The 22,258-nt window shown below is 36.2% G+C and overlaps 2 protein-coding genes across 2 annotated transcripts in view; one reads left to right on the top strand and one right to left on the bottom strand.

Moving 5' to 3' along the window:
* The first annotated feature begins 1,982 nt into the window (after nt 1-1,982).
* Nucleotides 1,983-6,220, top strand: LOC115244255 (esterase E4-like). Its single transcript, XM_029821773.1, has 8 exons — nt 1,983-2,370; nt 2,776-3,070; nt 3,218-3,403; nt 3,492-3,691; nt 3,863-4,019; nt 5,322-5,645; nt 5,745-5,889; nt 5,962-6,220. Exons 1-8 carry the CDS (start codon nt 2,014-2,016, stop codon nt 6,104-6,106), a joined length of 1,809 nt encoding a protein of 602 aa, XP_029677633.1. The 5' UTR covers nt 1,983-2,013; the 3' UTR covers nt 6,107-6,220.
* A 27-nt stretch (nt 6,221-6,247) lies between these two features.
* The window catches only part of LOC115244207 (titin homolog), a 37,321-nt gene continuing 21,310 nt past the window's right edge, over nt 6,248-22,258 (bottom strand). The window contains 34 exon segments of the mRNA XM_029821664.1: nt 6,248-7,337; nt 7,444-8,245; nt 8,615-8,738; nt 8,832-8,984; nt 9,090-9,289; nt 9,367-9,508; nt 9,599-9,896; nt 10,064-10,405; nt 11,103-11,265; nt 11,858-12,625; nt 12,699-12,868; nt 12,948-13,148; nt 13,243-13,369; nt 13,456-13,609; nt 13,685-13,850; nt 13,955-14,258; nt 14,260-14,316; nt 14,415-14,536; nt 14,812-14,965; nt 16,177-16,309; nt 16,381-16,626; nt 16,951-17,221; nt 17,299-17,779; nt 17,857-18,078; nt 18,152-18,315; nt 18,444-18,639; nt 19,273-19,289; nt 19,491-19,593; nt 19,656-19,828; nt 19,957-20,286; nt 20,345-20,488; nt 20,562-20,810; nt 20,879-21,233; nt 21,317-22,257. Coding sequence (XP_029677524.1) covers nt 7,114-7,337; nt 7,444-8,245; nt 8,615-8,738; nt 8,832-8,984; nt 9,090-9,289; nt 9,367-9,508; nt 9,599-9,896; nt 10,064-10,405; nt 11,103-11,265; nt 11,858-12,625; nt 12,699-12,868; nt 12,948-13,148; nt 13,243-13,369; nt 13,456-13,609; nt 13,685-13,850; nt 13,955-14,258; nt 14,260-14,316; nt 14,415-14,536; nt 14,812-14,965; nt 16,177-16,309; nt 16,381-16,626; nt 16,951-17,221; nt 17,299-17,779; nt 17,857-18,078; nt 18,152-18,315; nt 18,444-18,639; nt 19,273-19,289; nt 19,491-19,593; nt 19,656-19,828; nt 19,957-20,286; nt 20,345-20,488; nt 20,562-20,810; nt 20,879-21,233; nt 21,317-22,257 — 8,696 coding nt within the window. The 3' untranslated portion in view covers nt 6,248-7,113.

Genomic DNA, 22,258 nt, shown 5'->3' with positions numbered 1-22,258 from the left:
TGAGTTTAGACACACAATATTATACATGACATATGTAGAAACGATAACGTGGATCTACGTTTACGATAAGAAACACAAAAAAATTTTTTATCTCTAGAAAATAATATATATTTCTAAAATATCATATTTGAGATATAAATTCATATATTACGATATCAACAGAGAGATGTAAACTTTGTGATTAATTGTTTTGACTGGACTTTTATTATGTTGTACGTAGTGTTACGTTGTGTAAGTTATCAAATAGCAATATAGATTATTGGATTATTGAATTATTGAAGTGTTGAATTGATTATTAGATTATTAAACTGCTGAATATATTGAACTAAATTGAACTGAACTAAACTGAAGTGAATTATTGAACTGAATTATTAATATATGCTGATGCATTATTATTGAATTATTGAATTATTTAAATATTGAAGTAGTGAGTTAATTATTGGATTATTGAATTATTGAAGTGTTGAATTCATTATTAGATTATTGAACTGCTGAATATATTGAATTAAAATAAACTTAATTGGACTGAATTAATTTATTGAACTGAATTATTGATATATACTATTGTTGATATATAGTGTTATTTACTGTATTTATAATTGAATTGATTTTAACTTATTATGTAATATTGGAGTATTGGAGAATACTTTAAATTAAATTAATATTAATATATGATATGAAATATTGAATACATTGAATTAGATTATTAATATTTGCTAATATCAGGTGATTGCATAAGTTCGTGCCCGATTTAAATATAAACTTCAATAGATTATATTTTAGAGATAACACTTTTATTAATCAATTATATAGTCTCCATTCTTTTCTACAATGGTTTTCCAACGATATATTATTAAACGAACATATATATATAAAATTTTTTAACTGAAATAGCATTAATATATGGTAATATTTGTTATTACATCTATTATATCCATTTTTTTTTAATTATTTATATTTTTAATATTATATATATTATTGTTGATTTAAATAAAATTATTTGGATAATAATTAATTATGCCCCGACGAAAAATAATACGAACAGTCGAAGAAGAAGAATATCAACGTAATAAACGAGAGAAAAAAGCAAAACGTCAGGATGAGTTACAAAAAGCAAAGTGAATAACAAATAATATAAATAAAAATTATCGATATTTAACAAACATCTTGGTGAGAATTGTTCAAATATAATAAAAAACTCTGTGGATATTCCAAAAGTAATAATAAATTCCCATGCATCAATTATCACATCTGACAAAGTACATACTATAGATGAAATGATATCACAACTTTCCACATCAAACATTACAATTTCTTTTGTAAACAAAGATACGAATTATGTTAATGTAATACACAATAATAATAGACAATATTTTAATATCGATAGAAAGAAAATAACAGAACGAGCCCAAAAAGCTCGAGCTAAAAATATTATTACTCTTTTATTATATACATCTCTTATTATTCAATTACAATATATTATTGAACATTATATAGGAGAAATGAATGTATTATGTGAACATTGTGGAGCAAGGCATTTTAAGTCTGCGGCCGGTATTCATAGTCAGTTCTTATATTTAAAACCGTCTTAAACACAATCTTAAGATGTCCTAAAGTCCTAAACCAATGACAGAGCCGTATTAGCATCTTAAGACATTACTTAAGACGATCTTGAATACCGGCCTGAAAAAATAATGGTAAATATTCACATAAGATCACCATCTTCAAAAGTCAAGGACCTTGACATATGTAACAGTTATAATGTAATAGTTATAAAAGTATGTTTGCTGAGCTAATACTACATCCAGTTTCGATTTCTCTTTTCAAGGCAAACGAAGAAAAAATGTTTTAAAAATATGCGCGCGGGTAAAGAGATGAGATCATCAAGCACGATGAATTAATTTTAAATAATAATTAAATAAAAATTAAATTTTGTTTTATTAGAAACACACACACACACACATACTTGTATAAATCTATCATACATCCATAACAGATGTCTAATAGACATCCATGATGGATTTATATACGACATCTACCATGGAGATAATATGGATTTTTATTAGAAATCTATACAATATCCACTGTGGAGATAGATGTCGCATGGAGTTATGGAGGGTATATGGACGTCCAATGGATGTCATGTTCCGTGTGGGGAGTATCTATATTACTCAGCTGTATGCATGCATTCGAGTGACAGACAGTACGAAGTACTGTCATATGAAAGTGTCTGTCATGGAAAGACCGGTGGTGACTGTGAAGCAGGGAAAACTACAAGGAATCTTCGAAGATAATGTCCTCGGTTCTCGTTATCTCGCTTTTAAAGGCATACCTTTTGCTGCTCCGCCAGTGGGCAAGTTGAGATTTAAGGTATAATTTACCAAATCGCAAAATTATATAATCTTTTATTCAATAATAACAGAAATTGTCTCAGAATGCTAATTGATATGATAATTGATATGAATGATATTAAGTGAGGAAATTGGCGAATAAGAGTCAAGGCGCGGTAATTAGAGCCTTTTTTATTATATAATTCCATTAATATTTGACTGGCTCTTTTAAAATGGACCACCCTGTATAAAGATATATAAATATACAACTATATAATTTTCAAAATTATTTCACGATTATTCTAACATTCGCTTATTAAGAAAACAATAATAAAGTTCACGTTTTTAATTATCTCAATATATCCCGCAGTTATTGTGGTATGTATAAAATGTCGTCTCATTCTTAATATAAAATCGTATTTTTTTTACTGTTGTTTGAAATTAGGATCCCGAATCTCCGGCTTCCTGGGAAGGTATCCGAGACGCTTCCAAAAATGCGGATGTTTCTATACAATTGCAAGCATTGCCTTTTTCTGCGATAATCGGCGGCGAAGATTGTCTTTATCTTAACGTTTATATACCACACAATATCTACCGGACGACACGGAATCCAGTTATGGTTTTTATTCATGGTGGAGCTTTTCTTATTGGCAATGGCAATGATACTAACAAACGACCTGATTATTTTATGACAAAAGACATCATTCTAGTATCCATAAATTACAGACTCGGTGCTTTAGGTAAGATTTTGTACTTTCAACAAGACATGTCTCTTTTTGAGACGATCAAAAATGCTTTATCGTGTGTTTGCATTTCAAGATATGTCGCAAAATACATACAGGTGTCGTTCGTTATCTTATCACACTAGAAACTTTTTATTTTTCAAGGTTTCTTAAATATTGGTCATGAAAAAGCAAGCGGAAATCAAGGCTTGAAGGATCAAGTTGCTGCATTAAAATGGATCAAGGAAAATATCGAGACTTTTGGCGGAGATCCAAACAACATCACTATTTTTGGCAATAGTGCAGGTGGTTCATCCGTACATTTGCTAATGCTATCGCCGTTATCTAAAGGTATAACAGACTCTACTAACAATAATAACGAAATAATGGAATATTTCTATTGAAAATAAAATATTAATGTTGTTACTCGTATTTTTAGGTCTGTTTCACAAGGCCATTCTTCAGAGTGGTATGGCTAAATGTTTTTGGACGCTAACACAGAATGCAGAAGCCAGAGCTTTCAAGCTCGCGTCAATACTTGGTAACGATTCTAAGGACCCCAAGGAAGTGATTGAGTTTCTTCAAACGATACCTGCCGCCGACATCGTCAAAGTGCAATGTAAAGTTTTCACTCCGCAGGTAAATTATTCTTTTTATATATTTTTATTTTATTTTATTTTTAATTGTAAGCACTGAGTTAACTTGATGGCTTGATAATGATTATTTAATAATGATTTTTATGCGAAGATTTATTTATATTTTAAATTTTATAATAAATTGACGATACTATTGTATTAAAATGTTTTGTAGGAATCACGCATTGAGCAAATATCTTTTGGACCTACGATCGATGAGAAATCAATGAGACCTCTTCTGCCATGTCCTATTTCTCAGTTACTCGATAACGAGAATGATATACCGATCATCATTGGTTATAATTCTCATGAATACATAATGTTTATTAAAGGTATCAAAGATTACCGAATTTATTGACTTTTTATATACTGAAACACACACTTACATCTCGTATTTTGGTAAAACTGCATAAAAGGTAACACACTTCCGATTTAATTGCCACTTAAATATGTTATAGGAAAGGTTTTTCTGAATAATTCAGCAAATCATTCATTTCCGCAAGAAATAAGTGGAGGACGGCATTGATTTAGGAGATATAACAAATTGAAATTTCACAATTTTAATGTTTTTTCTCAGGTATTATAAAATAATATTAGGAAAAGTAAAGTTTGTATACATTGTATTTGTTGTAGAGACGAAAAAGTGTTTGTTTACATTTACGGGGTAGGTATACACTCATGGATACTTTGTCAATAATGTGTTTCATCTATTTCTCGCAGTTCGTTACAAACGTAAACAAACTTTTCCCTTATCTTATAATAGAAAAAGCATTAAAATTATGAAACTTTAATTTGTTATATCTCCTAAACCAGGCCTGTCTAACCCGCGGCCCGCGGGCCACGAGTGGCTCTTCCCCCTACCTCTGAGCTCAGGCTCGGCTCCCCCCACTCTTCCAGCCGACGGCTCTTCGAGCTTTCGACGCTTGTTCTCCGCTTGCTTGTCTTATCTCTAGCTCACTAGCATCGTGCGTTTTATATCGCGAAATAAATATCACGAAATATCGCTTATTGCTTCCACGTTACGACGCGTATGCAAAGTACAGCTTGAACGAGACCTAAATGCTACTTGTTAATTATAATTGATTATAATTACTATATTTTCTCTATTAATTCATTATTAGTATTTCCTTTTATTATTAATATTACTATATTATTATTATATCACGTCACATTATTTATCCATGTTACTACAATTTTAAATAACATTCGTATCCCTACTATTATTATTAACCTTATAACATTTTAGTAATATCATGTCAAAAAGAAAGCTTGACACGTCCAATCGTCAATTTGCCTTATGCGTAAATAATAATGTTTACGACGCTGCGCGTTAAGACTGTGAGCTGCGGAAACACGCGATGGTGGGGGAAGTCTAAAGCGGTAAGAGTGGGATCGGTTGCTCCTCCGCTCCTGGCGGTTAGACAGGCCTGTCCTAAACTAATGCCGTCTCCCACAAATTTTGTTGCGGCGAATTACTCAGAAGAATTTCCCTTACAACATATTTAAGTAACAATAAAATCGGAGGTGTATTCTTTATGCAGTTTTACCTGTATTTTATATGAAATTTCCGTTATATGTGTAATGGCTTTGTTTCTTTTAAATTAATAGATTATTCTTTTTCTCTCTGCTCGCAGATACCAGCAAAGAGACTTTAGAGACAATATACGCAGATATAAAGGTTTACGTAAAAAAACTTACGAACTTGCAAGATTCGAAAAAGTTAACGCGGTTGACGGAGAAAGTTAAACAGCATTATTTTTATAATAAGCCACTTACTAAAGAGAGTATTCCATCTCTTATACAATGCTTGAGTGATATTGGTTTTTGTATTCCTACTAAAAATTATGTGAATGATCAAAGGAAAAAGAAGCAGGCACCAATTTACTGCTATAATTTTTCCTACGTCGGTAATGAAATGACTAACACGAGATATATCTTGGATAAATTGGCTATGATTGGTAAATGTATAATTTGTAAAATTTTTAGATTGGTCAAAATCGAATTTTCGCTATATATCTATTTAGTAATACATAATTTTTATGTAATTAACATTTTAGGAGCTTCTCACACTGACGAAATGGCATATCTTTTTTACCAGCCAATTTATAAAGTCAATGATCCTAAACCGCCGGCGATAGGTACAAAGGATCGGGATGTATTAGAAATTCTTACGAAAATGTGGACCAATTTTGCAAAGACAGGGTACGTATAAATCCTCATTTGTTGAAGAGATTATATTTTAAAACAAAATAAAAATACTTTCTCATCTTCTAGAAATCCTACACCTGTCGTTGATGAGCATGTAACTACTATTTGGCAACCGGCAACAACTGATAGCTGTAATTACTTGGACATCGGCGATACTCTTCAACTTTTAACAATTGATCATAATAACATATTCGAAGATTCAAAGTTATAAAAGTTGCACAAACACTAGTAAGTTGAATGAGACTTTAACAGTTATAGATTGTTCATATTATTATATAATTAATTTAATATATTTCATGAAGTAATAAATATCTTAATGCATGTGTACAGGAGTATTTATTAATTTAATTCGAATACATAGATATATCCTTTATTTTTCTATGTAAATAACTTATCGTAATACAATAATACAGACGTTGTCCGTCTCATCTTTGCAATACAACTGCAGGGATATGTCCGCAGAAATAATTATTTTTGATTTAACAAAGTGCACTTATGCTTCCACAACATGAGTATAATATTATACTTTGCTGGGAGGTATTGTACCAGATATATTATATCAATCATCAAGAAATTATGTACATATGTATTTCTTAAAAATGTTTTATGTATATGTACTATAAGATATGTGCTATATTTAACAAAAGTATCAATTGTGTGCACATGAATATATATTTATACATGGCACTGATGTTTCAAAATTACGTTTCAAACTGAAATGTATTTTTAATGCAGCACAAGAATATTCATTTAATTTGCGAATACAATTATTAGCATTTAAATAGAAAAAAAATTAAGTGGCGACTTGCAGATTTTGAAAGCTGGATTTTTTTTCAAACTCTGCGACGCGATAAAAATTACAAATTGTTTTCTCATATAAATTTTTTTATGGAAATGATCATTCATTCTATGAAGTGCTTGTCTCTTTGTCACATCGGTACGATTTATATATATATATATATATATTAACACAATTGATAAAACAATTTATATTTATTTTTCAATGTTAGGAGCGTGCAAGGATTATGACTTCAACAGGTATATATTCAACAGATTGTACATTACTACTGTACATATATGTGCGTAAAGAACAATATTTCTATATATTCGTGATTTCTCATAAACAATGCATTTCTATATCGCTTGAAAATGTTACGAAGTTCTATCTACTTCGATTTGTATTTTATTCCGGTACCGGTGTATTTTCAACAGATATCTTTATTTATTCCAGAACGCGAAAGCTTTCTGTATTCTTTCGTTGTGCGGCTTTCCTGCGACCAAAGCGGCAGGATACGTGCGTTGCGGAATCTGTGAATTATCCGATTTCGATGTTCCACTCTCTTTTTCGAATATCTTGGCCGTGCGACTTACGTTTCCGGTTGGAAGGAATCTATCGCGATTGCGTCCGCTTAGTATCCTTGCATTCGTATTCTCATCGGCAACTACGAAATTGTAAAATTTTAATAATTTTAATAAGTTGTTTCACTATACGTGATAAATGATTATCGATATTACGAGTAAACAAAATTTAATCGCGCTTACACACACCTTTCCGCACAGGATTAGTTTCACACGAAGCTTTAGTCACGTCACTCTTTGTAGCTACCTTGTCGTTGACCGTAATAATTCCGGTATCGTGAAGAAGAGGGTTTTTTTTATCTTGTACTAAACTCGCTATCATCCCCCCCGTAGAAGTTTGTCGAGTTTCTTCCTTTCTCAATGTTCGTTTACTTTCTCGGTTGTGAGTCTCATGATCTACTTCTTCTACGATAGTGGACTCTATTTCTAGTTCGTCTATTTGTAATGAGGATGTCATCTGGGTCGAACCGCAATCACCTATTCCGGAATCGCGCGAATCGCCACGAAATACCCTGTGCAATGCTTGCGATTTCGGAATCGCGTCCATTTGGGAAGATTTTTCGATTAACTCTTTGTCACTTTTCTCGTTCTCTTTCGACGCTAAAATTTCCAGACGCGTCGTGATGTCTTGTATTTTTGGAATTAATTCGATATGTAATTTAGACGTTTTTTCTTTGATCTGATTTGAAAGATCATTCAAGCTACTTTCTTCCTTCGTCGGTGTCTTTTGTATCTCGGTATTTCCTTCCGTCACACACGTGGGATGCGTCCATGATTCTGTCTCGGCAGAATTTTCTTTCGCGTTTGTCACGACACGTTCCGTATCTTCATCGATAGCAGTGCGGATTGATTTAATTCTATCATCGGAATATTGCATCTCGAATCGTTGCTCGAGCGTAGGTGACGACTCCGCTGTTGCTGTGGGACTACGTCTATTATATGCCGAGAGAATTGCCATTCTTCCCAGAGCGCGAATGGCATTTCCTGTTTTCTGTTGAAATAAATAGCGCAATGCGTGCACACTCGAGATTTAAACGTACATGCTGAGATTATTTAGAAAACAATATCTCAAACTACAGAAAAGCTAATGTTATTAAATACTAATTGATGTTATGTTTAACTGCGACAAATTGGATTAATCGATTTTGATAAAGAAAAATCAACGTGAAAACATGTTGCAATTAAATATCAGTTAAATTTTTATTGCTTCTTAATCCTCAATGGAACATGCTGTCCTGAGTATCCCTTGTTTATTTATTTCTCCAAATATATTTGTGTTACGTTTTACTTCTTACTTTATAACGTTACACAAAACAATATTATATAATTTTAATTTTTAAAGAAGTCTACCGATCCATACCTGCCATTTTCTTCGTATAATGAACTTTTTCAGTTTTTCAGTCGGCAAAACTATTCTGCTCATTGTCGCAACGTGTTGTGCTATCCATGGATGTTCTAAACACTGTGTGGCAGACATGCGTAATCTATGTCGAAGAAATCATAGATAGAGAGGAAATTTAAATTCATTTGAACCAGAGAGCTAAATATTTCTTAAAATAAAAATATGAAACACGTACTCTTTTCGTTTGATAAGTAATCCGGTAATAAAATCCTTGGCGTTATTCGATATGGCATCAAAAGCTTCGTCTTCTAAATCATAATCTGCCCGTGTGATATTAGCGAAGGTTTCGGCATCGTTATCTCCCATGAATGGCGACAAACCGGTGAGTCTATAATAAGTAAAATTAATTAGTTTGATATATTACCGTTTAGATAATTTATTTAAAAAAAATTTTTTTTATAAGCATAATTGTTTAAAAATGATCGGCACTTACAAAACATAACAAATTACACCGACGCTCCACATGTCCGACTCGATGCCGATAGGCTCATAACTTATGATTTCCGGTGGAATAAATTCCGGTGTGCCAAAAAGCACCCTGATCGGTGTGTCCGATTTTAAAGTCTGTGCCAATCCAAAATCGATCAGTTTAATCTGATGAGAAGTACGCGTACGGCACATTATATTTTCGGGCTGTAAGATAAAAGTCATTCTGTTTAGCTCGTATATGTCGCAAATTAATAATTTACTATCATCCACGCGAAACATACTTTTAAATCAAGATGTACAATTTTGTTTTTGTGCATATATTCGACTCCTTGACAAATTTGTCGCATGAAGAGGATACTGTCTCTCTCGGTTAAAGTAAAATCGTCTGCTACTACCCTCTCGAATAGTTCTCCACCTGAAATACTGAAATAAAAAAAGTTCGGATATTATAACGTTATTGAAATTTAATACGTAAATAATTCAGACCTAATGATTGATATCGCAGATACTTACTATTCTGTGATCAGTATAGTTTCACGAGGACTTTCATAAGCAGCAGCCAGTAGTAGAAGTTTAGGATGTCTTAATGCGTTCATAATTTTGATTTCTTCGCGCACCTGTTCGCGATCTTTTGCTTTGATTGTTTTGACGAATTTTGCAGCGAAACTCATGCCCGTCGATTGCTCGATGACTTTTTTAACTATACCATATCGGCCCTTTCCTAGCTCTTCAAGAACATCGTATTTTTCGCCGAAAAGTCTTCCCTCTTCCGGTTCTACTATACGAGCCGCAAAGCTCGGCTCGAATTCGTCTAAAAAAAAATAAAACAATTGTTTTTTATTCTCTTCGATTATCAGTTAATTAATTTTTTATTACAAATCTCTTAAAATATTTTTTTAGATTTTTTAGATATGAATATATATATATATATATATAATATAATATTGTGAAGTCGTATCTTTAAGAATAGATTATCACCTTCGTCCTCCTCTTGCAACATTGTTTCTCCTTGCTTCGGGATTCTGACGGGATCAGATTCCATGCTAGGATCGCTAAGACCGTGAATATTTTCAGCTCGGACGCGAAAACGGTAACTCTCACCCGGTGTCACAGAATTCGTTTCAGCTGACAATACCGTATGACTCAGCGAATGACAAGACTCGGTAATTACCGTCCACGTGCTTTCACCGGCGTGTTTTGCTTCCACTGTATATCCTATTACTGTGCGACCTCCGTCATAAGGTGGCGATCTCCAGACGATCGTAGCTTGGCCAGTACTAAGATTCACACTCGGTTTACCCGCGACTGGTTCGGGTTGACCTGAATGAAAATCAAAATCTCTCTTTCAGCACATCTTCACTCTCGTAGAAAAAATTAGTAATAAATAATATATTTATGGCACACGCTGTTATATTATTAACGCGCGATTAATTCAAATTTTATAGTAACGTTACGAATCGTCAAACACTGACTCGGAGCGCGATCGCGTGCGTTTTGAAACAAATCTGCATGTCATTACGTTACGTCGCAGTCGTTAAGATGCGCATCGCGTATATCACTTCTCTCTCGCAGTGCACGCGTCTTTTCACCGACAGACTTATGTTAGACATAACGCGGTCTTGAAAGAGGAAGTGGAGGTGGAATGTTGATGGAGGAGGAAGCGCGGAAAGGAGGAATTATTGCGCGGTGTGTCACGTGAGACTGTTGTCTGCCTTGTACGCGAGGATAGGAACTGGACCGTACAACACGCATTTACGCACGTGAAACAATAGTACGATGTGTCGTTCTAAATTACGAGCGCACATGGAACATACGATTGTTTCAGAAAACGCTTACTGAGCAACTGATCGTTACCGAGCAACACCGGCTCTTCGCGTAATTAAGTTTAATTAAGCCAAGGTCGAATCGAGCAGCGCCGAGTCATGTGTCAGTCTAATGGCATGTTATAAATTTTCGAATATGAATCGCGCGAGAAAGCGAACGAATATATATATATTTACATACAAATGACACATACCTTCCACAGCTAAACTGAAAAATCTTCGTTCCTTGCCCAATAAATTTTCCACTGAGACTTCGTATTTTCCAGCGTGGTCGTATGTCACATTGTCTATTGTCAGGCAAGATGTACCGTCCCCGCTGATTATCCTAATCTTCTCATCTGGCTGCAGTTCGCGATTCTTAAATTAAAATAAAAATATTTTATCATATATGAAATATATCAAAGGTATCAAAAAGAAATACCTAGGAATTAATATAACACAGATAAAGTTGATTGACGGCAGCTGCGTACGTGGCTGTACTGAAGCGTGCAATGATACGCGACGACCAAAATGTATATATATATCTCGATTGGTTTTCCAGAAATTTACACATGTGTATCACATTTTGGTGGGGATTTTATACATATTATAGTAAGAAATTGTCTCGGCAATATTTCTCGGGGCTAAAGATAAACAAATGATCATCTTGAATAACTGACAGTATTAATTTCTGTATAGGAAAATTATGCTCGCGTGTTTATTCGTATCGTGGAGAGACTTGGAGATCGATAGAATCTCGCTTAGATTAATTTAGTACGATCGCGTTGATTTATATCGATGTAGTTTATATTATAATCGCGAAACAGAGCGCTTATTGTGGGGAACAGTTGACTCTTTCATATACAAAATTTGCTCACAGAGAATTACGTGTCGTTATATTATTAGAACATTTCTAACTCGGTATAATTCGATAAAATCGATAAATTATAGACGAGGAAAGCGAACTTACCACTCGAAGCCACTTAATCATCGGTTCGGGACGTCCTTGATAAGTTACTCTGACTACTGCGCTGTTCCCTTTAAATACGGTGACGTCAGCTGGATCTTTTACTATCGTAGCTTTCATCAACTCTAGGATCGATTCCGCACATTTTTCGTTCGATACGGTATTAATATCCAAATTGAATTGTTCCGTTTTCTTTGGTGATAATAAATTCATCGAGATATCCGTTTCATTTGTCTCGTCTAATGACGATGACAATTTTCGATCGTTTGAAAATTCTACGTTACTGTCTAAATTCTTCTTTGTAATTCTCTGTCGCAATAGATCGCTTCCAAATCGTGATTTCCCAATATCAGCTGACGCATTGTTAAGAATGCATTTTCTTGCTGGCAAAGGAGAAACATTTTTAGTGTACGATACGATCCGCCGAGGAAACGAAGACGATCTGGTTCGCGTCGGCGATTCCTCACGTCGTCGTCGATGTTTTAATAATGATAGCTCCGTGATTTTTTCTGGCATGCCTGTGTTATTAATATTCGTCAGCGATAGCTTAGCCTGTGCATGAGACTGAATATCTTCGGGCTTTGTCATTGCTGCAACCGGCGGAGGGCTTCTATCGGTAGAATCGTGCAGCGAACGTTGTAATCGCAGTTTGGCAACGCAACTGATGGATGGACCCTTGCCGTTCACGGAGGCTGTGCATCGAATCTCTCCTGTATCGCGCGATGATATGTCGCGTATTCTCAAGATGCTGACGTTGCCATCTCTTTCGATCTTTAAACATATAAATGATAATTAACAGCAGATGGTTATTTAATAATATATCTACATATTTTATTTTACATACTTTACACTTTGTATTTTCTCTAGCGTCTTTTCCGTTAATCGTCCAAGTAAGTTCCACGGTTTTTTCACACTGCGTTCGAACACAGAAACAAGCGGTAGCGCCTTTAACGGCGAGTATTGATAGTGGAGTTTTCGTAAATTGTAATGCCAATTTGGAAACGTCTTTGTAGTCTGTTTCAAAACATTGACAGATAAAGCGTTTTAGGTAAGGGATTTAATAACAATATTAAGAGATGAAAACAAATCAGACCTTGAACAGCAAAAAGACTACTGCAGGAAGCAACACCGAAGTCGTTTCGCACAACGCAGGTATATTCACCGGCATCTTGCGGGCGAACCTCGGATAATCTAAGAGCAATACCGCCGTCTCCATATATAACGTATCTATAATAATCGTTGTCAGGTAATTCACGACCGTCCTTGGACCACGTGACCGTGAAAGGAGGTGTACCTGAGAGATAAAAGTAAAAAACATATATTTTAGATTTTATTTCATTATTTTTCTCGAAAACTTAATTAAATATTTAAAGAATAAGAAATTCTACCTGTGACTCCTGTCTGAAATTCGTGACAATGATTTTCCATAACAATCGATTCTTCCGGTAACGATCGGAGAAATCGCGGTGCGTCCTTGTCCGCGATGGACGAATCGCGCGGATTTAATATGGTTACCTGAGAATAAATTGATGAAATAATGTAACAAAGGATCTCGAGAAATCTAACGACAAATTATTAACTCATAACGAGCGTTCATTCACCTGACAAGTACTTCTCGTTGATCCAAGGACATTACTCGCTACACAGGTATATTCACCCGCGTCGCTGGCCTTTACCTTCGATATTTCGATTCTGGCCGTCGTGCCGTCAAAATACCTCTTTATTCTAGTGGATCGTTCCAACGGTCGTCCGTTTCTAAATAAAAATTTAAAAATAATATCTTGTTGCAAATCTGTGTTATATATCGCGATCAAATCTCCGCCTTTTTACCTGTACCACGTCGGCGTTACACTCGGTGTTCCTCTTATACGGCATTCCAGCTGCAAGCGTTCGCTTATTCTACTAGTAGTTGACAGGAGGCTCCGATCGAATGAAGGATAAGTCCTAGGTGAGGCGCTTCTAGTCCTGATAGTCCGACTTGTCGAATCATATCGACCTTTTGCCGATTTGAAAATTTAATATTACAGGAAGAAAAAGATTTGTGTAAGATATATATGGGAAGAGATGTATTATTTTTCTTTGCGAGATATATATACGTACTTATTACTTCCAGACGAGCGCTGGCCTCGATCCGGCCAAAATCGTTCTCCGCCGTCACTCTGTAAAGAGCGGCATCCTCCCGCATTACGTCAACAATCTCAAGTATCTTAACGTCGTCTCGTTCCTTGATGGAAATCCTTGCGCTCGGTGTTACGATGCTACCGTTCTTGTCCCATCTTACCCAGGGCGTGGGATGACCGACTACCGCGCACTGGAAACGCACAGTCTCACCTTCCTGGACCAGACGATTGTGCGGCACCGCGTAAAATTTCGGTGGGCAAACCTTGGGTCGTTTCGACGACGTGTTGCCTCGCGGCAGAACTTGCGGTGATCTGAATTCGCGTCCGTCTGAAAGCAATTCTCTCATTTAATTATCTCTTCTACGTTATCTCGTCTCGCTTACATTTTTTGATAGTTTTTTCTTTAAGTTTTTAAATCGCGCTTTTATCTTACGTGAAACTGCTGGTGATAAACTCCTGATCGGCGTCGATCGTGGTGTCGACCTCGGTGTCGATCCTGCCGACAGCAGACCTACTGGCCTCGTCAATCTTTGACTCAATATATTTTCCTTTCCCTCGGGTACTACGACATAGATATCAGTTCGGATATTTACTATTTATGAATATTTGAGATTATAAGTTCTGACTTGTGTATCTGTATGTGTGACACATGAGCATAACATGTACACGTTGCACGGAGATAAAAAATTATGATTAACTTGCGCTTCTTAGTCATGCTTACGTTACATAATCTTTGAATGTGACCGCATATTAGCATAACAAAGTCATTTTAGAGAGATGGTCACGATTGCGTCTTTATTTGGAACACTTTTGTAAAGCAGTCTCGAGGATTATTACCATCCACAACTAGGCATGCCGATGTATACGCTTTCCCAAGGTCGTTGTAAGCCACACACGTATACTCTCCTTCATCCTCGGGATAGACATGCTGAATACTTAATCGCGCTGTCTCGCCGTCGAACTCGGCAGCGAAATCGCCCGTCATAGCTATAATAGAAAAAAAATTTATTTATATTTGTATGCAGTAAAATTTAAATTTTATTTACGTGTTTACAGGAAGAATCAATTTTTGATCTTTCTTACTTTCATGATTATTTTGGGCATATTTGATTTATATTATTTAGTCAAATGCAAACTATATTTGCAGTAATATATGTATTTTTATATGCAAGTTTCTAACGCAAGAAAATTTTAACACATATATATTTAATAATTATTTTAATTTAATTAATTTAATAATTTATTTTAAATCTACGCCCCGCGAATTTGAACTGGGTCTTATAAAATTATTTGATTTTATTTCTCTCGGCTAAATAAACAATTATTTAAACGTTTCACTTACACTGTCGTATTCCACATGGAGTTGAATTTAATTCTTCGGAGTGAATATTGTTTAGATTAATTAATTGCTTGTCTCTTCATTGCTTCGTTGCCAGAAAATTTGAGTCTTACAGAATAATCAAATATATAATAAAAATAATAATTTACGTATCATACACATAAAATACATTACGCGAGGATATCGTATCGTATACAGCTGATTAAAAGTTACAGCGGCTGTTCGTTCGTTAAAGTTGCGCGACACGACTGTTTTGCCGCTCGTACGTTACAGTGCTGATCCATCGACGAAGAAAGCCGACGACAAAAGTGGGGGGATACTGTATACATTTTGCAATTATGCAGATATTCCAGAGTAATGTGCGAATGTGCGGATGGTTCTTTGATCAAAAAAAATGCACCACTTCCTACCTTGAATTATCGTATATTGTCGATTTATAGTACGAATTCTCTTCTCGAGTGTCTTATTCTTTCGTTCGTATTAAAAAAAATAATATAACGTGCAATGCACGTTGTTACCATTTATGGAACCATTCAATGTCAATGCCATTTTCTCGGCGCATATGATGCATTGTCTGCTTCTATGGATATAATACCTATAATACGTATTGTTATATGATCATTTTTTTTTTAATCATCCTTGACCCATATAACACGCAGCATTAGATATACGTCATTTCATCATTTACATAATATTCATTTTAATCTATAATTCTGTCCATAATTTAATCATGATTAATTAAGAGATATATTAAAATTCTTTTTGTAGTTTGCTTTTTGATTGTATCGCCGATTATTATCGATCTTGTATTTAGAAAGACGCAGAATATCACAAATACAATGGATTTGAAAAATTTTGTTTACCTTGAGAAAATCGCGCAGCCATATTACTTCGGGCTTAGGATCTCCGACGACTTCGCAGAATATGATGACCGTATCGCCCTCAACTGCTTCGGTTGATAACGGTTTCGTGACGAAAAGTGGCTCCTTGGAATATCTAAGGAAAAGAGGAGCAATTATATATATATTTATAGCTTTGCGCTCTGTCTCCGAGACGATCGGACTCACGGTATATCCGGAGATGCACTCATAATATTGAATGATCCATCAATGGACGACTGATCCGAAACTGCATCCGTGATGACAGCCACCCTGGTCGATGTCTCCGTATGACCGACTGCATTCGTCGCGGTGCAGCTGTAAACTCCGGCATCTCGGGCAGTGATGTTAGGCAGAGAAAATTGGACGGTACCGTCGTGGCTCAATGTCATTATGGCTCTTCTATTGGGTCGTAGTCGATTACCATCGCGATGCCTACGCGAAATCCAAAATAAAGGAATTAAGATCGTATTTTTTGTATTATAATAATTATTTGTATTATTAATTGTAATTTAATCGCATCGATTAAATTAATCGAGGTTTAGTTAAAATAACTTTAGTATGACCAAATCATCCGATTTAGTTGCGTCTCTCAGTGGCCGAGTTATGTTGATTTACGTGATTTAGCAGTCCCACGCAAATTTATTTTCGATATTAAATTTTTACGTAGTTTTTAACGCGCCAAACGATTGCTCGCGTGCTAACATGATTTACGATACATTACGTGTATCTTGGCTTTTAATCATAACTGTTGCTTACCAAACGACACCAACACTCGGATAAGCCTCGAGTTGCGCGGACATTCGCAGCTCCCCGCCAGAATGAATCGTGTAAGCCGCGTCGAGGCCGCGAAGAAATTCTGGAGCAACGTAAGCTCGAATTCCCTTATCCACCACGAGGTTACATCGACAAGATACAGAGCCGTTTACATTCCTCGCTGTCACCATGTAACATCCGGAATCGTCGAGGGTGGAATGAATTATTTCCAGAGTGTGGAAGTTCGAGTCGTCATCCCAGAAGATGTGACGATCTGGAAGAGGATGTTCGGATTTTTGGAGAATCGATATTTTCATATGTCGGACTTTCTTTGCGTATCGAGATAATCACCGTCTTGGGAGATTTTTGCTTCATTCTTGTACCACGTGATCTCTGGAGCGGGATGCCCGATAACTTGACAGGTAAGCCTTACCGGATAAGTTGTCTGCACTCGTCTGTCCCGTATTCTCATGGTGAATTGCGGCGGTTTATCTTCCGGTTCGATGCTCAAACTTTTAACGGAATTATATAACGTTATTACTGGCCTTGTCAGTCTCGCGAATAATATATCTACTTACTTTGTTCTGAGTTTTATATCAGCCTCGATAATTCTTGGATCGTTAACGACGAGAACCCTAGCGAACGACGACACTTTACCGATCTTGTTGTTCGCCTCGCAAACGTATCTCCCGGAATCATCCTCTCTAATATTCGCAATTGTTAAGAAACATTTGGAACCATTGCGGTGTATCGCGAATCTTGAATCACCGTGCGAATCTATCTCCGTTGTTTCACGGTACCATCGTACATCCATCTTGGAATTACCGCGAATCTGAAATTAATATTATTCGAACGGGTATATGTAAAGCAAGTTAAACATTATCGCGCTCTTACTCGTTGCAATCTTACCTCGCATTCCAATTTTATTGGCGTTCCTTCGAGAGCCTTCAATTGACCCGGTAAGATTTTCGTGAATTCCGGAAGATCGGTACTTTCGCTCACTAAAACTGAATTTGTCATGGTAACCGGTTCGCCCCATCCGTAACGATTTCGCGGAGTTACGCGGAATTTGTACTCTCCACCCGATCGCAAATTGAACGCGTCGAACGTGTTGATCGGCGTGATTCCCAGCTGAATTATATCGAAAATTTGAAAAATGGTAAATTGGAATAATATGTTGTTATGGAAATATTATTTGTCTCACCTCTACCCATCGTGCGCCTCCGTCACTTCCAAGAAGCCAAGCGTCGACTTTATAAGCGATCACCGGAGCAGGTCCTCTTCTCTCTGCTTTACCCCAAGTCAGCGACAACCAATTCTTTCCACCATCAACAGCAACAGGCTCGCTACTGATCGGACCAGGTACGTCTGATAAAAACCATAATAAGATCATGTAATGTAAAATATTATTTAAATATTTAATTAAGCATATCTTTTTTAAATATGATATGTATTTCAAAAATATTAATAAGCAATTGTCATTCGTTTAAGCTGACCTCGATGTCCATACAGATATTCCAAAAAATCAATGATTAAACAATTCTTATTTGTCCATGAACTTCTTAAACGTGAGATAGTGATAGTGATATCGTTTCCATCGTTGACAAAGATCCCATGATCGTGTGGCTTCATGATAAATTTTATTTTATTTTCCTTAGCAATATATTTTTTAGCGTGTATATAATCAAATGTATTTTGTCATCGGATAAAAAAAAAACGATAGAGAGAGATTTGTTTAATATATTATAAGCATAATAACACAAAAAATATTATAAAAATTTAGATAAATTTGCAGTGATAGCATTTATGAAGGAAAATATTGACGAAATAAAAAAAAATAATTTTTCACACCTAGCGAGATATTTTTTTTTTTTAGCACAAGGTATCGTGAGAAAACTCAAGGTTTTGAAAAGTAGGATATACGAAATGATTCACGTTCCGACGACGACTGAATTTTCAATTTGTGGAATCCACGAGATGTTGGTGGGAGATGAAAAAGGGAGACAAACTAAAATAACCCGGCTTTCGCGAAAGATGCTCCTCGAACGAAAGAAACTTGGATGTTCTCCTATCGCATTTATTTTATATTACACAAATGCTATCTTACACTTCGCGAATGCATCAATTACGAATTCAATTAAAATCTTACATTTCAGAATACCGCCTCCCACTCGCTTTAAAGATCAATTTACGTTCGTTTAAGGAGATCTTCAAGCCACATCAGCTCGATGAATAATCAAGTTAAATATTGACGTCAATTCGCGCGACCGCTTATGTTAGTCCAGGCGTCAAAACTGGCGTCCGGCCATTAAAAGCTAACTATACCTTGCAGTTGGTGCAAACTTGTTTGCCATTCTAATTTTGATTGGTTATACAATATTTATTTGATATTTATATCAATTTTAGAATCTATTGTTACGATATTAAGTGATCTTGTTTTAAATTTAAATTTCAAATGCAGATAATATTGCAAAATCTCATGATTTATTTCATTCCTTTTTTTTAGTTAATATTACAAAATAATCGCAAGAGGAGTTACTTACTTCTCACATATGACATGTCGTCATCGTGCTCTTCGCCTGCGTCATGTTCGGTAACGGAATTCCAATCTGGCGATGGGGTCAACGACCTAGCGCGTTGCTTCACCTGTTCGCGAATATATTACTGATTATATTTTTTTTTGTTCCAGATTTACCGAATATTCTCACCTTGATCGAGAAGAAGCTTCTGTCGCAACCATATCTATTCTTAACCAGAATGCAGTAGGTACCTTCATCAGAAGGTACGGCTCTTTTTAACGTTAATCTGACATAATCATCAATACTCTCCTTGTACGATCTTGGTCCGTCCGTGATGTCCGTTAATCCTTTCATCCAGATTACTAGAAATAAAAAAGAAAATAAACAGAGAATAAAAAAAAAAAGAAAAATGCAAATTTTGACACTGATATCCTGTCCAAGAATACAATAAATTATTAAAATACAATAGAGTCGTATTATTAAACTTTACCTCGTGGCTTAGGAGTACCGTTGACTCGAAAGGATATACTGACGTCTTCACCGACGGTCACGTCGATCGATTTCTTGGACGGTCTCGAGACGAACACCGCCGGTTTTCCGCCGTCGATAGCGCTCGATGATATTACGTCCACTGTCACCGACGTGTCCACTTGTCCGTAAGCATTGATCGCTCTACACACGTATGTACCTCTTTCCGATTCTGTGGCCTCGGGTACAATTAACGTGTGAAGTCCACGCTCGGTGAAGGTTTTCGCCTTCGATATGGCTATCGGCTCCTTCCGGTCACCGCGTAACCATTTTACTTCCGGAGCTGGTGTACCTGTACAATAAATCAAAATATTCAAAAATTCTAATAAGTAAATCAAACTGCTTATTACCTTTAACTTCTACTTGAAGAGCGATGGTACCGCCAGCAGGCACGTTGTAATCCTTTAATAAATTAGAGAATCGTGGTCGTCGCGCAAATTCCGATCCAATTTCGTTGCTCGATTTTATATCGTATCGGCTCGTCGATTGCCAATCTAAAATCATATTTCAATTGCGTGTATTTAAATGCTTCTTATATTTATTCATGGCATATAATCTGTCTATCACCTTCGACGTGAACTATATGAGATATTTCCTCGGTGTGCAACTCGTTTACCGCACGACACGTGTATCGTCCATTATCTGCGGCATTAGGATTCGCTATCTCTAATCGATATATATCATCGTCGAGATAGATCTGCTCGTAACGCTCGCCCTCAAGAATCCGCCCGTCTTTTAGCCAGGAAATCGAAGGAGTCGGATGTGCTCGTACACGACATTCCAAGATGAGCTTCTGATCGGAATATCGGTAAGTGTCTACGCGAAAAAAATAACATTAATACAATGCATGCGAAAATTAAAACGCATATTACAAACGTGTATACCTTTAATTGATTTTACAAATGTTGGAGGCGAATGCGCAGGTTTATAATCGGAATAAACCCTTAAGGTGGACTCGGTGCTCGAAATGCCATGCGTATTCTCAGCTACGCACGCATATATTCCGGCGTCTGTGGGAAGTGCGTCGTATAATTCCAGATAGGCCATACCGTTCTCGTATCGCGTTCTGCAGCGACTGTCTGATACATCCAACTTTTGACCATCTCTAGTCCAGTAGACGCGCGGTTCCGGATTACCAAGTACGGTGCAGGTCAGTCTTGTTCTCATACCAGTTCCTACGATTCTGTTCGTCAGTCTCGTGCAGAACGATGGCTTCTTTGGTTTGTCCCACGGAAGATCCTGCAATATTTCCGACAAATTATTAAAAAAAATTCTGCTTTGTTTGCAAAGCATTGAGAAATAATTTAATATCGGACAAGTACCTCACTTTGACCGAAGCCAGGGTAGCTAGACGGAATAAACTCGTAAATGTCGAAATTGATACGTGGGGTAGCCTCTGTTTTTGTACGTCGGATAGGTCGAATGCGTCGAGTGCTAGGTACAATGGTAGCATCGCTATCTCCGGTCGAATAGTCTTCGTACTTTAGTAAACTAGTGGATCTCGCGCGAATCATACGGTTATCTCTTTTCTTGCGCCTTCTGTACGACGATCCTGCGTCGAAATAATATTTATCCATAAAAGAGCCGTGTAATTTATAATCCCAGTAATCGTCGATTCTTCTTCTACTTAATGACGTCAAAGAATCTCTCCAGCTATACGATCTGGAAGTGCTAGAAAGCGTCGAAATACCAGAATCAAATCGTGAAGTATATTCTCGCGAATAATCGACGTCGAAAAACATTGCGGTCGATTTGTCGGGCTTGTATCTGGTTTCCAACATGTTTTTAAGGAAGCGATCGGATTCGTTTTCACGTCTTCTGGACCATTCGCTTTCTCTAATTTGCTCCTTTCTTCTTTCATTATTCCTGTATATCTCTTCCTCCTGTCTTTTTCGTAATTTTTGTCCTTCTTCCCATAATAATCTAGCAGTCTCGTCTCCCCTGATTCTCTTTTCCTCGCTTCTTTTCTGAAACCTCTCCTCGTTTGCTCTAAATATATAATCAGTTTCATCTCTTTTGGATTGCCCCACGGTTTTTTTATTTTCTAAGCGTTCCATTTCCATTCGATGAAGCCTTTTATTATCATTTCTTTTTTGACGATCATATTCCTCTTTACGTTCTTTGTCTAATCTGTATTCATCATTTCTGTTAACTCGCTCCTCTTTTCTCGTACGTAACCAATTTTCATCTTCCCGTGGCCTCCACGGTCTCTGTTCCTCATCTCTTTTTGTTCTTTCTATTTTTTCAAATTGCGATTTTTTTAT

The sequence above is a fragment of the Formica exsecta genome, unplaced genomic scaffold (genome assembly GCF_003651465.1).
Source record: "Formica exsecta isolate Colony F162 unplaced genomic scaffold, ASM365146v1 scaffold80, whole genome shotgun sequence".
Classification (NCBI taxonomy): Eukaryota; Metazoa; Arthropoda; class Insecta; order Hymenoptera; family Formicidae; genus Formica; species Formica exsecta.
The sequence above is the reverse complement of the archived record's forward strand: the minus strand, read 5'-3'. Positions and strand labels throughout refer to the sequence as shown.

Bases quoted from the DNA above. Each gene is read 5' to 3' on its own strand.
- LOC115244255 (XM_029821773.1), top strand. From the start codon at position 2,014: ATGATGGATTTATATACGACATCTACCATGGAGATAATATGGATTTTT. The intron at 3,071-3,217 runs GTAAGATTTTGT...TTATTTTTCAAG, and splicing joins TTACAGACTCGGTGCTTTAG to GTTTCTTAAATATTGGTCAT. The intron at 4,020-5,321 runs GTATCAAAGATT...CTCTGCTCGCAG, and splicing joins ATACATAATGTTTATTAAAG to ATACCAGCAAAGAGACTTTA.